At 40.6% G+C, this 18,884-nt stretch overlaps 1 protein-coding gene across 29 annotated transcripts in view; it reads right to left on the bottom strand.

Moving 5' to 3' along the window:
* SUN1 (Sad1 and UNC84 domain containing 1) overlaps positions 1–16,728 on the bottom strand; it is a 39,179-nt gene extending 22,451 nt beyond the window's left edge. For 4 of the 29 annotated variants that reach the window (XM_034430593.3, XM_087878614.1, XM_087878608.1 and 1 more), the window contains exons 1-4: positions 10,551–10,791; positions 3,471–3,592; positions 2,031–2,210; positions 222–412 (exon numbers count right to left, since the gene is read on the bottom strand). In XM_034430593.3, coding sequence (XP_034286484.2) covers positions 222–412; positions 2,031–2,210; positions 3,471–3,547 — 448 coding nt within the window. In that variant the 5' untranslated portion in view covers positions 3,548–3,592; positions 10,551–10,791. Of the gene's footprint in view, positions 1–221; positions 413–2,030; positions 2,211–3,470; positions 3,593–6,047; positions 7,341–10,424; positions 10,792–16,574 lie in introns of those variants that run through there. The other 25 variants (XM_034430598.3, XM_087878615.1, XM_087878609.1 and 22 more) reach the window with 17 other exon arrangements.
* Positions 16,729–18,884: the final 2,156 nt, after the last annotated feature.

The raw sequence follows: 18,884 nt of genomic DNA, 5'->3' as shown, positions 1-18,884 counted from the left end.
ACAGAATCTTGCATGTCTGAAAGTCTAATTCTCCCACAATCGCTTTTACAGCCCAGGAAATTAGGGAGGGTCAATTTTGAGCGTCTTGCTCCATCCGCCCATTATGCAGCTGTGGGCTACGTTCTCTCTTATCTTTTCCCTAGGTAGCAGTCTTTGCTCCATCTCCCAAGGATCTTTCACACATACCGTTATAGCCTGTTGTGTTAAGAGTCTGCACCTACCCCAGAAATGGTCAACAGTCGTCTGTTCCTTTATTGAAGACTCGTCCAGTAAGGTTGAGACATAAGACCCATCACTTGTGCGGCTGCTGAAACTACTGTGGCTAAAAGCAGCAGAGCCCAGCATTTTTCTCCTTGAAGTGGTTCTTACCGAACTGGACTGTCTCATTGTAGTTTTATGCTGTTTGTTCATCCTTAACGGAAAAAGGAAGAGTAAGAGGCAAAACCCAACAGGGTTAAAATGCAGGAAAATAATAATAATAATAATAATAAAAAACATTTGTGAGTGCAGGAGAACTGAAAGAGGCAACGTAGCACTCCCTATATAGTGTCGATGTTACTATGGCTGTTTCAGGAGAAGAAATCAGAAATTGGCATTTCCTTCCTGCTCTTCGTCTTTTAAGAGTCTCAGAGGCATACGTTTGGCTCAGTGGTGAAATCTAAAATTTGTTACTACTGGTTCTGTGGGCATGGATTGATGGGGTGGGGGGTTAATGTGACTGGGTGGGCGTGACCAACTTTTTTTTTTCTTTTAAAAGCATTTTTTTCTACAACCTCTTTGGCTGAAGAGGTTGTAAAAAACATGCTTTTAAAAGGCACTGATGATCCCAGCTGAGCCGCACAATCATCAGAGGCTTTTTTTTTTTTTACTTTTAAAAGCATTTTTTCGGCCAAAGAGGTTGTAGAAAAAAATGCTTTTAAAAGTAAAAAAAAAAAAAAAAAAGCCTCTGATGATTGTGCGGCTCAGCTGAGCATGTGGGGTGGGCAGGGATTTTTGCTACCGGTTCTCCGAACCACCTGCCGCTATCGGTACTGGATCGGGCGATCCGGTCTGAACCGGGAGCATTTCACCCCTGGTTTGGCTACTGGAATGAACGGGAAATATAAACCAGAGTTTGGATTCTGCACTTTAGTGTCATATTATGGAAGGAATCCTAGCTCAATCAAACGTAATGGGAACTAATTATGGCCCTCTCTCCAAACGTCAAATCATGACCATATACCATATATATATATTGCCATCCAGGAAGTGAGTATCTCCACAGAAGCCATCAAAGATCGAAGTACTTGTTGAAATAATGCCAGAAAATTTTGGAGCCCCAGTTCTGAGTGTCCTAAATTTTAAACATGGAAGTGAGGCCCACTAAAATCAGGTAGAAGTGAAGTTACTTCTAAATCTGTCTGACCTTGGCAACTTTAAGACTTGTGGACTTTAACTCCCAGAATTCTCCGGCTAGCCCTGTTCTAAATCAAGGGACAGCATCTGAGATTAAGCTTCTTGAGTCCCAGGACTTCAATGTATGTACTAAGTTCATGTACGAGCTCCCCCCGGAGATACGGAGGATCCTGGATCTGCGCACCTTCCGTTGCGCGCTTAAGACTTTTTTATTTCATCAAGCTGGCCTGGCCTAAATCTTCTCCCCTTTTAAATATAAATTTTAAATATAAATTTTAATTTGTTTTAAATTATGGGGTATTTTAAATTCAGCCAAATTATTTAATTCGTTTTTAATCTATTTTAAATTATTGTATTTATGTGTTTTATCTTGTGGCTGTTCACCGCCCTGAGTCCTTCGGGAGAAGGGCGGTATAGAAATTTAATAAAATAAATAAATAAAATAAAATGTGTAAACCTTGCCCCATTTTTATGCCTAAACCACAGCGAGATGTTCTATCACGCTTTCCCAGAAATTCGGAGTGCTGTTCAGAAACCACGAAATATGCACGGTGCATTAAACTACAGACCATTTGATGGGACGGGACCGAGGAATTGATAACGTCAGAATGGTCAGTAGCAAACAAAAGGCTTACTGGGGTGACTGATCTGCAAACATCTTCTTCCCAGCATAGGTGCTGCCACTTCCAAGGAGACCTTCGTCTTTACCCGCTGCAGACAAACGTAAGCTGCGCCTTGACATTCTTGGTGAGTCAAAGACAGGGTCCAACTTGTGCGCGGTCTCGAACTCTAGGGCGGTCAACGAGTAACTTGAACTGCAAGAAAACACAGACATGGTTTTGGGTTGTCTGTTGCGTAGATTGCAATTTGTAACTCAGGATATATATATATAAATCTTTGCTTGGTTCTTTAGTATCCATGGCAGTTGATACAGCTTTTCCTGCGTGTTAAAACTTCCCAAAACAGGTACATGTATTTATTGACATTTATTTAATATTAGCTACTGCAATATGGAAGCTGCCTAAAATAATTGAAGAAACGGGAAGTGGCAAATGCTGATCACTATCCGAAGGAAGTTTAATTTTAAAGTTTTGTAGTTCATCATTCCCGGAAGCTTATTCTGGCCATTGCCTTGGTTTACTTTAAACCATGATTGTCCAACCTTTTCGTCTGCTTTGTACCATCTTTGGTTTGCTTTTATCAAGGTGGTGTAAGGTTTCCTGCCTAAGCAGGGGGTTGGACTAGAAGACCTCCAAGGTCCCTTCCAACTGTTATTCTATTCTATTCTAAGGTACAATTTTATTTGTACGGATTGGTGAACCACCCAGACTTGCCGGTGTGAAAATAAATGAATAAACAAGCCACAAGCAAACAAACAAATAAATAAAGCACTTGTGATTCTTCGCTAGGACGTTAAGCATTGTATTGTTATAACTATTATACTATTATTTATCAAACTGAGAGCGCTTTCTTCTCATCCACACAGTGACTCTCTGATGGTGTTGAGTTAAAAACCGAAAAGCCATAAAGAAAACTTCCAATGTATCTTTTTGCCAACCGAGAGATTCTTACGACCTTGAATTTAGCTTTCAGACGGTTCATAAAGTGAGAGTTGCAATTTTTGGATTTTTAATGGTTACAAATAGTTCCCAAATGATATGTTTTTAAATCCGTAACTCCTTGATTTATGCAGCTGCTCTGCAGGGACTGTTCATTGTTTTATTTTCCACTTGGTTTTATATAATGCCAGCTCTCTGGTTGTTCATGCACGCCCTCCTCCTTGCATGTACAACCCAAACAATGTTATTTGGGTGTGGTTGCAAAATTCTTGATTTATGGTGACTAATGAAAGTCTGAGCCACTTTCTTAATCATCGCTTCTGCTTCCATAGAATCTGCTGTAAAAATATACCTAAAAACAAATTCCCAACTGCTTCTCTTCGATTCTTACATGGAAGGCACACGGAAGGTGCTTTGCGACCGACTTTGGGAGTTTCAAGCCTGGGTTTCAAACGTATCACAGACGCCACAAGACACACAACAACAGAAAGGATCTTTATAGTTCAGCTTTCTCACCTGAGGGCATAAGTATAGCCAGTGTTCTCTGGCAGGCACTGGGGAGGGTTATACATGTGAAGCCGTGAAAAATCCATGGTTGCTAGTTCAAATCATGCTGCAAAAAGGCCGAAAACCCAACGCTATAACAGTTCAAAAGAGACAAAGAGAGAGAGAAAGAAAAAATACCATAAAAAGCTCTTGATTCCTCCAGCCTTGTTCGGGGAATATAGGAGTGTTTGGGGAAAGTGAAAGGAGAAAAAAATAATAATAATAATGCACGCATGCAGACATGACACTATCTGAAAGAGCGTGACTGTTTTATATGACTGCCAATGTTAGATATCCCTTATCAACACTCACAGGAACCTCAACTTCCTTCTTTTTCTTTCTTGTTTCTCCCTCTCCCTCCCTCCATTACTGTCTTTCTTTCTTTCCTTCCTTCCTTCCTTCCTTCCTTTCCTTCCTTCCTTCCTTCCTTCCTTCCTTCTCTCTCTCTCTTTCTTTTTCTTTCTTTCTTTCTCTTTCTTTCCTTTTCATTTTGTTTCTTTCCCTCCCTCCTTCCACACTAATGACGTCCCTTCCCTACCCACCCTATTATAGAATAATAAGAAGTCATGCATGGTACGATCCTGGCTATATTTTGCATTTACAATTACTAGGCAGCGGTGCTATGAAATTCCTCAAGTTGGCACTCCTTGTTAAAGTAGATATTGTTTTCTAATTTACCCAAGCATAACATTACTGAGATTTTATTTTCCACGTCAAGAACTGTACCAATCAAGAGAATTGTGTCAAAAGAAAGGGAAGTTGTTGTTTTCTAAAAGGCCCAGTTGTTTTCTTTACAACTTTTGTTTAGCGCCCTTTGGAAAAACAGGCAATTGGCTCAGCTTTCGGTTTTAAAGAGACAGTCCTATCTTGCCAGATCCCGATTTTTTTTCCACTCATCCTCTGGAAAGGCATGGAAGATTTCACCAGAGAAAGACCAAAACACTGCTCAGCATGTATGGATCACAAATCCGTATTTTAGAAAGTTGTTTCAGCTTAGGGTTTTAATGGCCTGAACTATGGAAGCTACCTTTCAAGCTGAGAAGAGTTCATGAAGCATTTTCTGTCTGATTGGAACTCGTGAAAACTCTTCGAGGCAAGCGTCACGCCCTGGATGTAACTGAACTGCCATTTATGGTTTCAGCCTTGATGTAATACTGAATATCAGCTCTCATTTATCAATTATTGCAGCTATCAAATATCATTTATGGTGCAGCTTGAAAACCTAAGGCAAAATGTTAAGCCAAACCAGCTTTGACTTGAAAAATCTGCAAAGAGCTAAAGCAGCCCAACCCCAAATGTTTTTTTTTTTTTTTTTTTTTAAAGTTGTGCATTTGCTCTGGGAAATCAGCTCCTCTTAGTTTTTGGGAGAAATATATCTTCAAGGTTTGCAGAGGGGGGAAAAAAATCTGTTTTAAATAATACCAGGAACACAACTGAATTGTGTTTTTCTGCTGCTTTGGGTTTGTTTTATGTATATACGCTGCTTTTTTAATTGCTTACGCCATAGGAAATGGCAACGGTCATCAGAGGACAGTACAGATCCCAATTGGGAATTCTCATTGTGTGAATTAAAACAACAACAAACTTTGGAGGAACAGGGGAGAGAAAAGAGCTACGCATTCCAAAGGATTTGCACTTAAAACAAACTGTACCTCAATTAAAATGTAAAGTATTAGGAAACAGAATACAAATATATTAAAATGTTACGAGGGAAACCTGCTGACATTTTGAGAGACAGTTTTATCTTTCATAAATTTGTCCAGCATCCTTTAAAAAGAAAAGGAAGTGTTGTTTTAATTTTGAGTTGTAAGAATACAGCTCCTGAGTCTCTACCTTTCTGTTTTATTAGATGAATGAATGTTTAGCCGTGAGAGAAGTTTGAGTAATTCAAGGGTTCTTAAAGTGTGGGTCATGACTTTGAAAGAAGTCGTGGGCATTTTAGAAAGGACTCGCAAGGTTTTTGTTAAACCTGATCAGATTTGCCTAGGCAAATGGGAAATACTGGCAGAGTTCGCTCCCAAAGTTAGTTTCGAGAGAAGGATAAATTTACAAAACTAGTCAGCTAGCCACTAGTTTTGGTTAGTGCCAAAATCACCCATCAGCCACATCCATTTTCTTAGTTTTAGTCATTTAGCAGTTACACAAACTTGCTGATCATTTTAGGTGGTTGCGGTATCAAAAATTTTGAAGTCCCTTGCCTTGATTTGGACTTGCCATCAAACTTAGATTTTTGGCTCAGCGCGTGTGGCGATAACCCATTTTATGGTATATCCAATAAATAATGGTGAAATAAATGGAATGTGTAAATGGACCCAATAAAGATAAATGCAAATGAGGCTACATGCAAAGAGAAAAATAAAAGCTGCACAGAACAGTTGGGAACTTGAAAGGGAAGCCTACAATTGTGCAAATAATTAAAGCCCCAAGAGTAGAGTAACACCCCACTCCTGTTTTGCACTGGAACCAGGGAAAAAATAATTTTAAGGGGAGCATACACACCTAGTCTAGAGAAAATAGCATTAAAGCGAAAGGAAGGCCAATATTCACCTCCAATACAAAAGCAAGAGTAGATGTTTGAATAATCTGAAAGATCTCCATGATGCTTTCACCAACATGCCAAGCAGGCTGCAAAACCCATGATTAAGAAAACAACATCACTCCCAGTTGTTCTAATTCGGTCTCAGAAACGGAGGTGTTCACTGGAGAAGAAAGCATTTCTGGTGCAGGCATCACAGCGGGAAAAAGATGTCCTCCTTTACCATCTGTCCTAAAACTGGTGAAACACTACAGCTAATGGCAGCTTTCAAACTCTGCTTTCAATTACAATCCAGGTCCATTATCTTCCACCCAACCACAATTTTAACAACGGAAAAACACAGCTTTCCAAACCTGATTGGAAGAGTGGGACAAAGTGCCTTTGCAAGGAAAGCACACAAATGTACACATGTGAATCTGTCCAAACGACAAAGCTCACAAATCACTTCCAAAACTAGGGGCAGGTTTTGGTGCTCAAACAACAAGCTAAACGTGGCTTGAATTTTGTTTCAAATTCATCAGGTCAGCAAACTTGGAGAACCAGTTTCTAAATGTACCCTGGCCAGGAATTCTACAGTAAAATTGTAATAACCTGCATGGCTGTAATATGAAAATATTACACCTTACCCTAAAGCTGTGCCCTGGTGGTGCAGCAGACTAAAGCACTGTTAAGTAACACCAGCTGCCTGCAATTACTGCAAATTCAAATCTCACCAGGCTCAAGATTGACTCAGCCTTCCATCCTTCCGAGGTAGGTAAAATGAGGACTCGGATTGTGGGGGCAATAAGCTGACTTTGTATAAAAAAGAACACCGCTGGGGGGGGGCGAAAGCCCTACTAAGCAGGTATATACAAAAGTATGAAGGCTGTTGCTTAATGCATTGTAAGCTGCTCTGAGTCTCTGGAAAAGGGCGGCATATAAATCGAACCAATAAATGAATAAATAAATCTTCACAGAAATAAACTTCCTAGAAGTTCTGGAGGACCCGGTAAGTCATAGTAGATAGGGAAGCCTGGGAGATGGAGTCCCAAGAGATCTGGAGGTCACCAGGTTGGGAAAGGCTGTTCCTAAGCAAATATGTAAGCATCCTAATACTTCAACTACAAGGATGATTTCAGCATCCTATCTAGAAAGTGATATAAAACGCTTTCCTGCCCAACTGGATTACTTCTTACTTCTTCAAAAGTCAAAAGACGTTTTGGAAGAAGTATACAATTGCTTTGTAATGCATAAAGCAACTTGCAAAACAGCAAATCTACAATTAGCAAATTATGTTTTTAAACTAAAGCAGTTTAAGATGCACCATAGGCATAATAAGAGACGCTTCCTGTAATCGGGCTTCAAACGGTTCTCCAAATTAATGCAGCAATTAGAAACAACTTCCATATCTGCTGTGTCTTCCTCTCCCTTCCCTTGGTAACATCAACACCAGCTTAAATTCTGCCTGGACCTGTGTAACCACTGTTACTACCAAGGTTACTCCGAGTTGAGGGTTGTTAAGTCATCATCACTTCTGGTTTCAAATCAAACTAAAGGACCAACAATAACTGGTTTGTTCGAGGAGGCCTTCAAAACCACAGGGAAGTCACAGTGAATGGGTCATATGTTCTGAGAAGAAGGCCAATATTGTTGACTTTCACAAAGCCAGTAAGCGACCTCCTCAACAAGTGAGCCAGGAATATTAGAAACAATTGTAATATCTGGGTTTTTTTGCTATGGTTCCCTTGAGCCTAAAGATAGCTGAGAGACACGGTTACTTAGCAAACAACATGGCATCAACAAATCTAATTTGGACTTGGCTGTGCGACAGCTGCTCTCTTCTTCTTGGAAGCCCACATATGAAATATTAGGCTATGAAGGAATGATTTTTTTAATTGGCAGAAGCACAAACTGTAGATATGTCCTACAGGAACCGAGCCCATAGCTATTATTTGCATGCAAGCTGTCTAACTATTAAAACTGTTTTCTTACTGTACGAAATTGGGAAGCTTCCAAGAATCCAAAACAAAAATGTATTTCATTCTTTTCCCCCCCCCAAACCGGCAGTTGAGCGGTGTACAGAGGTGTTACTGGCAATCCCCATTAGCCGAAGCGTTCAACTTTTGTGGTAAATATTGACTTCTGTTGGAGCAGTGGTTGAGTTATGAAAGACAGAGATCCTACATGTGGGAAGTTATGGAAGAAAGGGGGACTATGTGGACAATTATTCTACTACACGGACTATCCCAAGTTGACTCGCCAACTTGGGATAGTCAAGGAGAACATTCCCTCAGCCAGCAACATTATGATGTTAAGACTACAAAATCATTTATTTTTAAGAATACAAATGTCACGAAAGTCTTTCTGAAGATGTTGACATAAATATGAGGAGCCTGGAGTTTAGGTCATCTTCGCCAAACTGGTATCAATGATATTTGCTAGATTACAGTTTCTTTCATTTTTGGTTGTTGTGATCTTTCCCTGCGAGATTCATCTTGGTTACAAATAAACGATTGGGCCAGATTACAACCACGTCATGTCGAAAACAAAGGATCTTGGTTTAAATTTGGCATGGATTGCACTGATGAATTGTTCTCACACTTAGGAAATTCCTCCCTAGTTCTAGATTGGATCTCTCGGTTTGATAAGTTTCCATCAGTTACTTCTTGTCCTGCCCTCAGATGCTTTGGACAATAGGTCATCCCACTTTTTGCCACAGGCCATCAAGTTCAAGCAATTCATTTGCTCAAATCTTCAAGGGAGAATTGCCCCAAGGATCAACATTTGATAGAGCTCACTTTGGCAAAGAATCTTTTATTTCTTTTCTGTATAACTATAATATGCAATTAATGCAGTAGGTCAGCTTTGGGGACTAAATGATGCTTTTCAAACCAGAATGGTTGGTTCACACATGGCAGTAGGCCCAACAACCAACTTTTTTTTTTTTAAGGGAGGGAGCAGTGGTGAAATTCAATTTTTTTTTACTACCGGTTCTGTGGGTGTGGCTCGGTGGGCGTGGCAGGGGAAGGATACTGCAAAATCTCCATTCCCACCCCACTCTGGGACCAGCCAGAGGTGGCATTTGCCGGTTCTCTGAACTACTCAAATTTCCGCTACTGGTTCTCCAGAACCTGTCAGAACCTGCTGAATTTCACCCCTGGGAATGGGGAAGCTTTATGTGATACGTTTTTCTATTCCCAGTTTTACTCCATAGGTCTGGGTTATTGAAAAGAAAAAGTGATCAAAAGCACAAGTGGAATATGTGAATGCCCTCTTTAAAATATAACCCAGTGGTACAAAGCTGTCAACAAAGCTCATGTGCTTCATTTCAGAGCTGTTAAAGTTCAGAACCATGGACATCCTTTGCCTTCCGTGTTTCACTGGGGTAAAACACGTGAAAACAACACAGCTGTATACACAACCACAATGCTGAACTAAAAAAAAACAAATTCTACTTTCCTTGCACTGCACAGCTAATATCTGTTTTATGGGAGTACCTAATACTGCATATCAGGGCTTTTCAGAAAATTGATAATAACTTAATTATTGTGGCTCTGCTTGCTGCAGTAATACAGAAGGGAAGAATAAGCAATAAAGCACAATTCCACTTGGAAGGTGAAGGAAATATTACTACTGCACTGATCAAAGTCGAGAGTACACTCGAAAAACAACAACAATGTGGGTGTTTTCAAAGTGTGGTACATCAAACATGCATCCCAAGGCAATCCTCAAGTTCAACCCAAATTATACTGCACATTAAAACCGAGTTAATCCAAGCAGTAACGAAGCAGCCTGCAATTTTGAACCTGGCTGCTATTTTAAGGATGTACTTGGCAACCTAATTAATTTCTGAATTCTATTTATTTATTCAACACATTTATTTAGCCTGAATAACTCACTTCCCCAGGCAGATACCTGCATTGCTCTTACAATAGAAGGGATATCTAACATTTTGCAGTCTGTTTCACACATTGTTGTGTGAAAATGCTATTAATTTACAACAGGGTGAACCAAAAGAGCTTAACGCAAAGCAGAACAATCAGTTGAAAGCATGAACACAACCATCCCAAAATAATAATAATAATAAAAAAAAATTCACATGTGAATGGGCTCAAATCTAGCACACACAGCAAGCTCGATCTGCGTTATTCCCTGGAGCGACTACCCAATGACAAAACACCTTCCAACACATAAAATGTCTTTTAAAAGAAACATTCCAAACTTAAATGAGGTGCAATTCTGCTCATGATGCTAAGCAACAGAGCTCTTATAAACAACTCTTGAATATCTGATACACACGTTAAAGACTTTGTGAGATAGGATTCCTGCAAGCCAGTGATTGACACAATTGTCAATTGTTTTATGCATCAAACCAGGTTATAAAAAAATCAAAAAGGCATCCTGCTCACCAAGCCTGGCTAACCTGAGCAAGCAAATTAAATCCTTGCTTTGACAGGGTGAAAAAGAACTTGCTGGAGGAGAGATCAGTTCTGCCCAGCCAGCAGTAAACTGCAGCAAGGATCCACTGTTCAAACCTGAAACTTTTCCAAATCCAGCATGGTTTCCACCCTTGCAGAAGGCACCGGGGATGCCTCAGTGTGGCATCCTTTTTCTAAAGCAGAATTTGCCCAAGAGAAGAAGTTTGAGAGTTGACAGCAGCTTCAGACTCCTCTATTCCACCCTGCAGAATCCCAAAATGGCTTCCCAGCTTCAACAAAGCCTGAAGGATCAAATCTAATTTAATCCAGTCTCTTGAACTCCTCCCTGTCAGTCACAGCCAGGCTTCGAAATGACTGGCCCGAGAGAGGCGGGCCCAGCCTACTGCACTTAACTCCTTCATTCCCTTTCCAGCAATGCAAAGTCTAGAAATTGTTTGCTAAGGCTGTATTTATAGCTACAGAGGTTTTTAAATAGCTTTCTTTAAAAAAAAAAAAAAAAAAGGAAGAAAAAAGATAATGTAATTATAATGTGTCAAACTTGTATGCCGCCTGACTCTCAACGATTCTGGGCAGCTCAGAACCAGCAAAGAAATTGCAATAAAATAAATTACAAAATCAATCAATAAAATCAACTGATGTGGAGAACTCCTAAAAAGATGAAGAATGTTGTGCCGCAGATCCTATCAACCCTTCTTGCATTTATTATTGATTTAGTCCAGTTGCAAAATCCAGTGACTGCAATGTTTTGGAAAAAAGGGGAAAAAATTAGTGGGGGAAAAGAATTATTTCAGAACCGTTGCTGCCTTTTATAAAAGCAGGTGAATTTCCCATTTTGGAGTCCTTATGAAATGCAATTCCATTACGCCTTCTATGGCAGAGCCATTTCAAAAGAAGGATCCCATGGCTAAAACACAGAATCAAATGCTGATATGAGGAAAGGGCTTATCTAAAATCAACTCTCCAGACATTTGTCATCCATGCAAATCACCAAAAATTCTCAATTTTCATCCATTCAAATTGCCATTTTAAGGTCAGGGACGCTTCCTGCCTGCCCATCCTAACCTGCATTTTGGAACCATTCATTTTTCTAACTCTTTGCCTGGTCCAATAAACAGGAGTCGGCGTTGGGACAAGATGCTACAGCTAAATTTTAGTATTTAAATATGGATAGGGCCTATGTGCTTCACACACCGAAGCTCCTGAAATCAGACGAGGTGTGGTGCTTCATTCCAAGCCACCTTGTGGTTTGTACAGACTGGTCTACACCTTGCTGCGGCGATGGGGGGGGGGGAAACAGCTTTCCGGAGCACACCTCTCACTCCTGCCACCTGTTGCTCACCTGGTGATGTTTCTTCACCTATTCCCAAAGAAGCTCCACTCTGCAGCCTCTCTTGCTTTTCCTGACCCCCTTAAAACTTTAGGATTCTGAAAACCTTTTAGAAAAATGAGCTATTAATACTGCCGCCATCGCCATGTGTCTCCTGGCACAGATGCCCCATCTTGGCAAACGGCCTTTTATTCACTGAATGATGCCAGCAGCGACCAGCAAGATGCCAAGCCCAGAGGTTGTTGCACCAATGCTATCAGAGGCCTTGTTTCATTTGAAAATCCCCGAGTCCAGATAAACAGAACGCTGTTTTGTTTACCAGCTGTCTGGCCCCAGCCTGTTCTGGAGCAAAGACACACAATTAGTGGAGGTACAGATAAGAGTTGGTGTGGTTTTTTTTTTAGTGGCGTGGGCATTTATCTGCCAAGGAAACAGGAGGCACCAGCTGTTGCTATTCAGATCAAAACACTAGTAAAATTGTGTGAGCCTGGAACAACTTTGCAAGACTAACAATCCCCCACATTCTCATGTGAGGGGGAGCATAAGGATAAAATACTTCTCCTGGTTTGTTTATCAAATTTAGAGGCTGCCCATCAAGTGGATCTGGGTGGTTTATTGATACAAACAATAAAACCATTGGGTGGGGGATAGAATTTAAAACAGGTTTAAAACACAGCCAAGGATAAAATAAGAGCAGAGTTAACAAAAAGTTACAAAGTTAAAGGTTCTTTTCAAGAGTTTCTATTTCTTCATTACATTGCAAGGAAAAATAAATACAGACTGCACAAAGGATTATTCAATTATTTTTCCTAGAAAACTTCCTTTTAACTTACCTTATTTACCTTTCATATTATGTTCTAGTATTAAAATAAAGATGCTCATCAGCAAAAATACAATGAGGGCGCTCCATTTCAGTTACACAATTTGTCAGAGGTTATTCCGCTGCAAGACTTTGGAGTGAATAATAGAAAACCAATTTTTCTACCCATCACTGGATGTTGTATGCTTGCTTGAATAATTACATCTGACATCACTTTTGGAAAAGATACACATTCTGCCTTGAGGCTATGTTTCCAACAGTTTTTATTAGATTTATTAAACCAAGCATGGGAATTCTTAACAACATACTAAATTTTGGAGGGCTTAAAGTACTGTTTAATCAGTTTCTAAACTAATATATTTTGCAAACTTTGTGGGTTAATAACCAGTTTAAATGTGCTGATTGTTAAGTACAACCTATGATATTTAAAAAAAAAACATGAATTGAGGGGAAAGTTTGTTTAGGATACCCATAGTTTGTTTGAAAATAGTTTATGAAATTAAAAAGAACAGAGATAAATGTAGGCATGTGTCCTTTTTCAGTAACACAAGACGTAAAAGGTAAATAATCAGCCAACAGGCAAAACGAGAACCATCATTGTTACAAATCTTAAATAAACAGAAAAATGAAAAGTTGAAACATTAAAAAATATGTATCAAGCAGAAGAAACAGGATTAAGGGAAAAGGTAAATATGTTAACATTACTGAGATGCATTAAATTTGTTAGCACCATTGTCAGTCCCAAAAAACATGTATATTACAAAAGAAAGCAGGAGGAGAGAAATGGAGGCAGGACTAAATAGGCTTCATTAATTTCAGTGTTGTTTAAAGTTAGAACTCTCACAAAGTTCAGTAATCCATAGGTTACAAAGAAGTTAAACAGAAGTGAAACATATCAGCATTAAAACATACAGACAAGGCATCGTAAACCAAGAGTAATCAATCATAAGATGGTCAGCAAAAGAAAATGGATGCATTTACAAAGAGCAAAAGGCAGAAGTGGGCTTTAGGAGGTAGCAAACATATATTAAGAAAGAAAAGGAATTATTTTTGCTTCTGCCACAAATTACCTTGAAACCCTCAATATTTGGCAGTGTAGTTCTTTTAATGGAGAATCAGATAGCAAATTCTGACCCAAGCTGGAAGAGGGATTATGTTGTAAATTGCCTATTACCAGAGTCCTCTGCTAATAGGTTACCTATAATGTATAATTAAGCTTAATGGCAAGCAAAAAAAAAAACAAAAAAAAAACAGGTGGCAGATAAAGGGAGCATATACAGCCCCTAGATATTTATACACATAAAAAGTAAATAATGTGTATGCTAGGAAACACACATGAAGTGTGTTTATGTGTGCCTCTGAGTCATACTTTCCTTGGAAATATTTGTCAGATGTTTGCCACTCCCTGCTTCCTAGGGCTGTGTGTGTGTATACAGGTAGTCCTCAAGTTACGACCACAGTTGAGCCCAAAATATCTGTTGCTAGTGAAACATTTGTTAAGTGAGTTTTGCCCCATTTTACGACTTCTCTTGCTAGTGTTGTTAAATGAATATTTGCAGTTATTAAGTTAGTAACAGGGTTGTTAAGTGAATCTGGCTTCCCCATTGACTTTTGCTTGTCAGAAGGTAGCAAAAGCCGATAACATAACCCCGGAACACTGCAACTGTCACAAATGTGAGTCAGTTGTCAAGCATCCGAATGTAAATCACATGACCATGGGGCTACTGCAATGGTCATTAAGTGTGGAAAACGGTCCCAAGTCACTTTTTTCAGTGCCGTTGTAACTTTGAATGGCCACTAAATGAACTGTGGACTACCTGCATATGTATATATAAAATGCACGTATGTCTGTCTGTGGGTATGTGTGTGTGTGTGTGTGTGTGTGTATACAGGCAGTCCTTGACTTACAATAGTTCATTTAGTGACCGTTCAAAGTTATTGAAACATGTGACTTAGGACCGCTTTTCACACAACCTCTGCAGCATCCCTGTGATCATGTGATCAAAATTCAGAGGCTTGAAAATTGATTCATATTTATGATGGTTGCAGCATCCTGGGAGTCTCGTGATTCCCTTTTGCCACCTACTGACAAGGAAGTCAGATTCACTTAACAACCATGTTACTAACTGATCCACTGCAGTGATTCACTTAACAACTGTGGCAAGGAAAGCTGTCCAATGGGTGTTCGCCGCCCTGAGTCCTTCGGGAGAATGGCGGCATATAAATACATGTAGTAGTAATAATAATAATAATAATAATAATAATAATAATAACAACAACAACAACAACAACCAAACTATTCTAAAAATATGAGTTCCAGGTATATTAGTAAAGAAAGAAGCAGACATCCTGCGAGCTCCGGAACTTAAAATTTTAAAAGAATGAAAATTTTATTTTACTAAGCTTTCGTCAGCCATCTGCTGACATCGCCAGAGTATTAAACTACCATTATAGAGATCTCTGCCTTTATATATATTATTTATATATATATAAATATGAATATACATACATATATATATATATGAATGTAGCCGCGCAGGTGATTATGGGCGCAGCTCATTGCGCCCATGTAACACCTCTCCTACGCGAGCTGCACTGGCTCCCGGTGGTCTTCTGGGTGCGATTCAAGGTGTTAGTTATCACCTTTAAAGCGCTCCATGGCTTAGGACCTGGGTACCTACGAGACCGTCTTTTGCCACCAATAGCCTCCCACCGACCAGTTCGTTCTCACAGGGAGGGACTACTCAGGGTACCGTCAGTCAAATGATGCCGACTGGCGACTCCCAGGGGGAGGGCCTTCTCTGTGGGGGCTCCAACCCTTTGGAATGAACTGCCCCCAGAGATACGGAATATCCCTGATCTCCGTGCTTTCCGCCGTGCCCTCAAGACCCTGATGTTCCAACAGGCGGGCTAAACATATGAACATGTGAATGATTTTTTTAAAATGTTATCTAATTCTGGGTTTTATTTAATTGGGCCAAACTATGTTATAATAATAATTTTAATGAGCAATTTTATGATGTTTGTGTATCTATATTTTTCTTGACTGTACACCCCCTTGAGTCCTATGGGAGAAAGGCGGTATAGAAATAGAATATATATATATATATGTATGTATGTATGTATATATATATATATATATGTAGGTCTTTGGTTATTCGGGTCTTCTCCCACGTAAAATTGGAAGTGTCTTGGTGACGTTTCGACGAAGTCTCATTCGTCATCTTCAGGCTGGTGTTCTCAGCTTCGTGCTTCCAGGAGCAAGGAAGTTTGCTCCTGGAAGTTTGCTCCTGGAAGCACGAAGCCGAGAACACCAGCCTGAAGATGACGAATGAGACTTCGTCGAAACGTCACCAAGACACTTCCAATTTTACGTGGGAGAAGACCCGAATAACCAAAGACCTACATGTATATATATATATATACATACATACATACATACACATATATATATATATATTCTATTTCTATACCGCCTTTCTCCCATAGGACTCAAGGGGGTGTACAGTCAAGAAAAATATAGATACACAAACATCATAAAATTGCTCATATATATGTATACACACACACACACACATAATATATACACATATATGCATATATATAGACACATGCATACACACACACATATAATACACACACACACACAATTTATTTCAGGTGTATTATGTACACCTCAGGTATTATTTACTCTCTCTGGGGGGGGCTTTCCTTTCCCCTCAACTCCCAGCCAGGATCGAGACCCTCCTCTGAGGGGGGGGTGGCGTTTAAACCCACTTTATACGCCCCCTCCCTTCCTCCCCGCCCCCTCCCCGCCTCAGCCTTCGCAGCTTTTCCGCCTTTTTCATAGCCGCCCCCCTCACCCCCCCCCCATCCTCTATTCGCGCCTCCGTCTCTAAGGCAGCCACGGCCGACCGAGGCAACAGGTGAGCCGGGCGACGCGCGGGAGCGCGCACGCCCATCCCCACGTTACCTGACGGGGCCAGCCGTGCGCGTCCCCGCGCCGTTCGAAGCGCCGCCGCGCTCTTCTGAGGGAAGGGAGGGGGTAAAAGGAAAAAAAAAAAAAAATCGCCGGCGCGCGCAGGCGCGCAGACTCCCCGGCGCGGCCGTTGGGTTTCGAAAGTGGCTCGCGCTCCGAGGGGGGGGGGAAGACACGCCCACCGGCCTCGGCCACGCCCACCGCTTGGCCAAGCGAGCCTCGGTTGCCCGGGGATGTTGGCGCATGGGATGATGGGCGTGGTAGTCCGCGGAGGAGGCGGGATATACGCCCTTCTGGGGCTGGAACCACAGCTGGGGTTGGTGGTGACACAAGCCAGGATCATCATCATCCCGATGCCCACCTGGATCCCAGGGTGGTTTAGCAGTACCTATCTAGGTTAGCGAGAAGCCAGGATGCTCTGTGTAACCTGGACCCTTCCACCGACTTCACAACAAGCCTAAGCCAATTAAGTGTGATCCTGGTTTGTACTGAAACCATCATTTGGCTGAGTTTGGGCAAGGATCCTATCCCATCAACCAGTGTTTTTCTCAACCGGAGCAACCGAAAGAGGTGTGGACTTCAACTCCCAGAATTCCCCAGCTGGGAATTCGGAGGGGGGGGCAGCCAATGGTTCCCTAGCTGGGGAATTCTGGGAGTTGAAGTCCACACCTCTTCCTGTCGCTCAGGTTAAGAAGCACTGGTTGATGGGATAGGATCCTTGGCCAAACTCGGCCAAATGGTGGCAGTACAAACCAAGGTTCCCCAGCTGGGGAATTCTGGGAGTTGAAGTCCACACCTCTTCCGGTCGCTCAGATGGACAAACGTCACCTTAAGCCATGATTTATGACTCACAGTGGCTGCTCTACATTTTACACCAACACTAGCCCATGATTTGGCTCAATTTATTTAACTCCATAATTCACGTAACAACTGCAGTGATTCACTCAATGGTGGTAAAAATGTCATAAAATCAGGTGCAAGTCACTTAACCACCTTGCTTAGCAAAGGAAATTCGGGTCCCAATTGTCGTAAGTCAGGGACTACCTATATCGTCGTGCCAACTCCCTCCTAGGAGGTGTTAGCACAGACCATTTTAAGTAAGGAACAACTTTTTCTGATTAACGGATTCATATAAAAAACAGCATTTAATTTACAGATAGTCTGAATTCTCACAATGGGTGAGTTCGAAGCCTGTTTTTTTTTTTCTCTTTAAACAAACAGCAGAGAGATGTCAACCTTTTGAGATTTACCAGAATTTTGCTGTGCTCAATTCTGAAAGAAATGCAAGTCATAACCTCTACAGATACCAGTACCTCTATTTATCATCCTTTGGCAGTTCAGGTGATTCTGTCACTGGGAATTTCTTCTGGAGATTGCTGGTACTGATAATGTAAGGGTCTGACGTTCTATTTTCGTTTTTTCCGCTGAAAACTCTACTTATTATTTTTTTAAAATAAGAAAATGCAGTCTATCTTACAGCTTTTCCCCTTCCCATCATTATCATCCGGGCTTGCATTTATGCATGGTTTTAAATCTTTGCAAAATGCAAAGCAAGAAGAAGGAAACAAGGAATTTTCTAAACACCTAGCAGCACCTCAGGGTCTCAAAGCATAAGAATTTATTGGTGATTTAAATGCTTAGAAACCTCTTGCATTTAAAAATACTGCTATTTTCTGAATGTCTGGCTTGAAATCCAGAAGCCAAAATCTGTTCCCTCCATCTCGGAGACATAGTTTATACAGACGCAATTATTTTATCACAAAATGTAAAGCTGTATTAAGAAACCAAACGGCAACATTCAAAATGCCATAAAAACGAAGAGCGTGAATTAAAATCAGAGCAATTGGCGAAAGCACAACCAATGAACACCGAAACTCCTTTTATAAAGACTCCGAGAAAGAGCTATCTTCATTAATAATCCATTTGAAACTTCTTATCAAAACCTGTTCTCAAATTATGTTTATATACAACACTGCTCTTATTTCATCATAAATCAAGGTCCTATAAAAACATCACTCAGGATGGCGTTTAGATTTGATACACACCATGAATTTCAAGACAGACAAATTCCCTGCTTTTTGCTCCTGTGGCGGAGTATCTTGTATCACATATCAGAAATGGGTTCAATCTACTGTTAATTTAATAAAAACTATCCATTTTAACAATGCTTGCAGAATAAAAGAGCTTTCACTCTGTTAGACGTGGATCATTCAAGTCACGCATCAGCTTGACCTAGCACACTGCCATTTTGTTAATCAAACTTAACCGCAGCCATGTTAGTTTCAGAATTGGCAGCAATAAATA

This window comes from Pantherophis guttatus, chromosome 14 (genome assembly GCF_059756535.1).
Source record: "Pantherophis guttatus breed Tessera chromosome 14, ASM5975653v1, whole genome shotgun sequence".
Lineage (NCBI taxonomy): Eukaryota > Metazoa > Chordata > Lepidosauria > Squamata > Colubridae > Pantherophis > Pantherophis guttatus.
The sequence above is the reverse complement of the archived record's forward strand: the minus strand, read 5'-3'. Positions and strand labels throughout refer to the sequence as shown.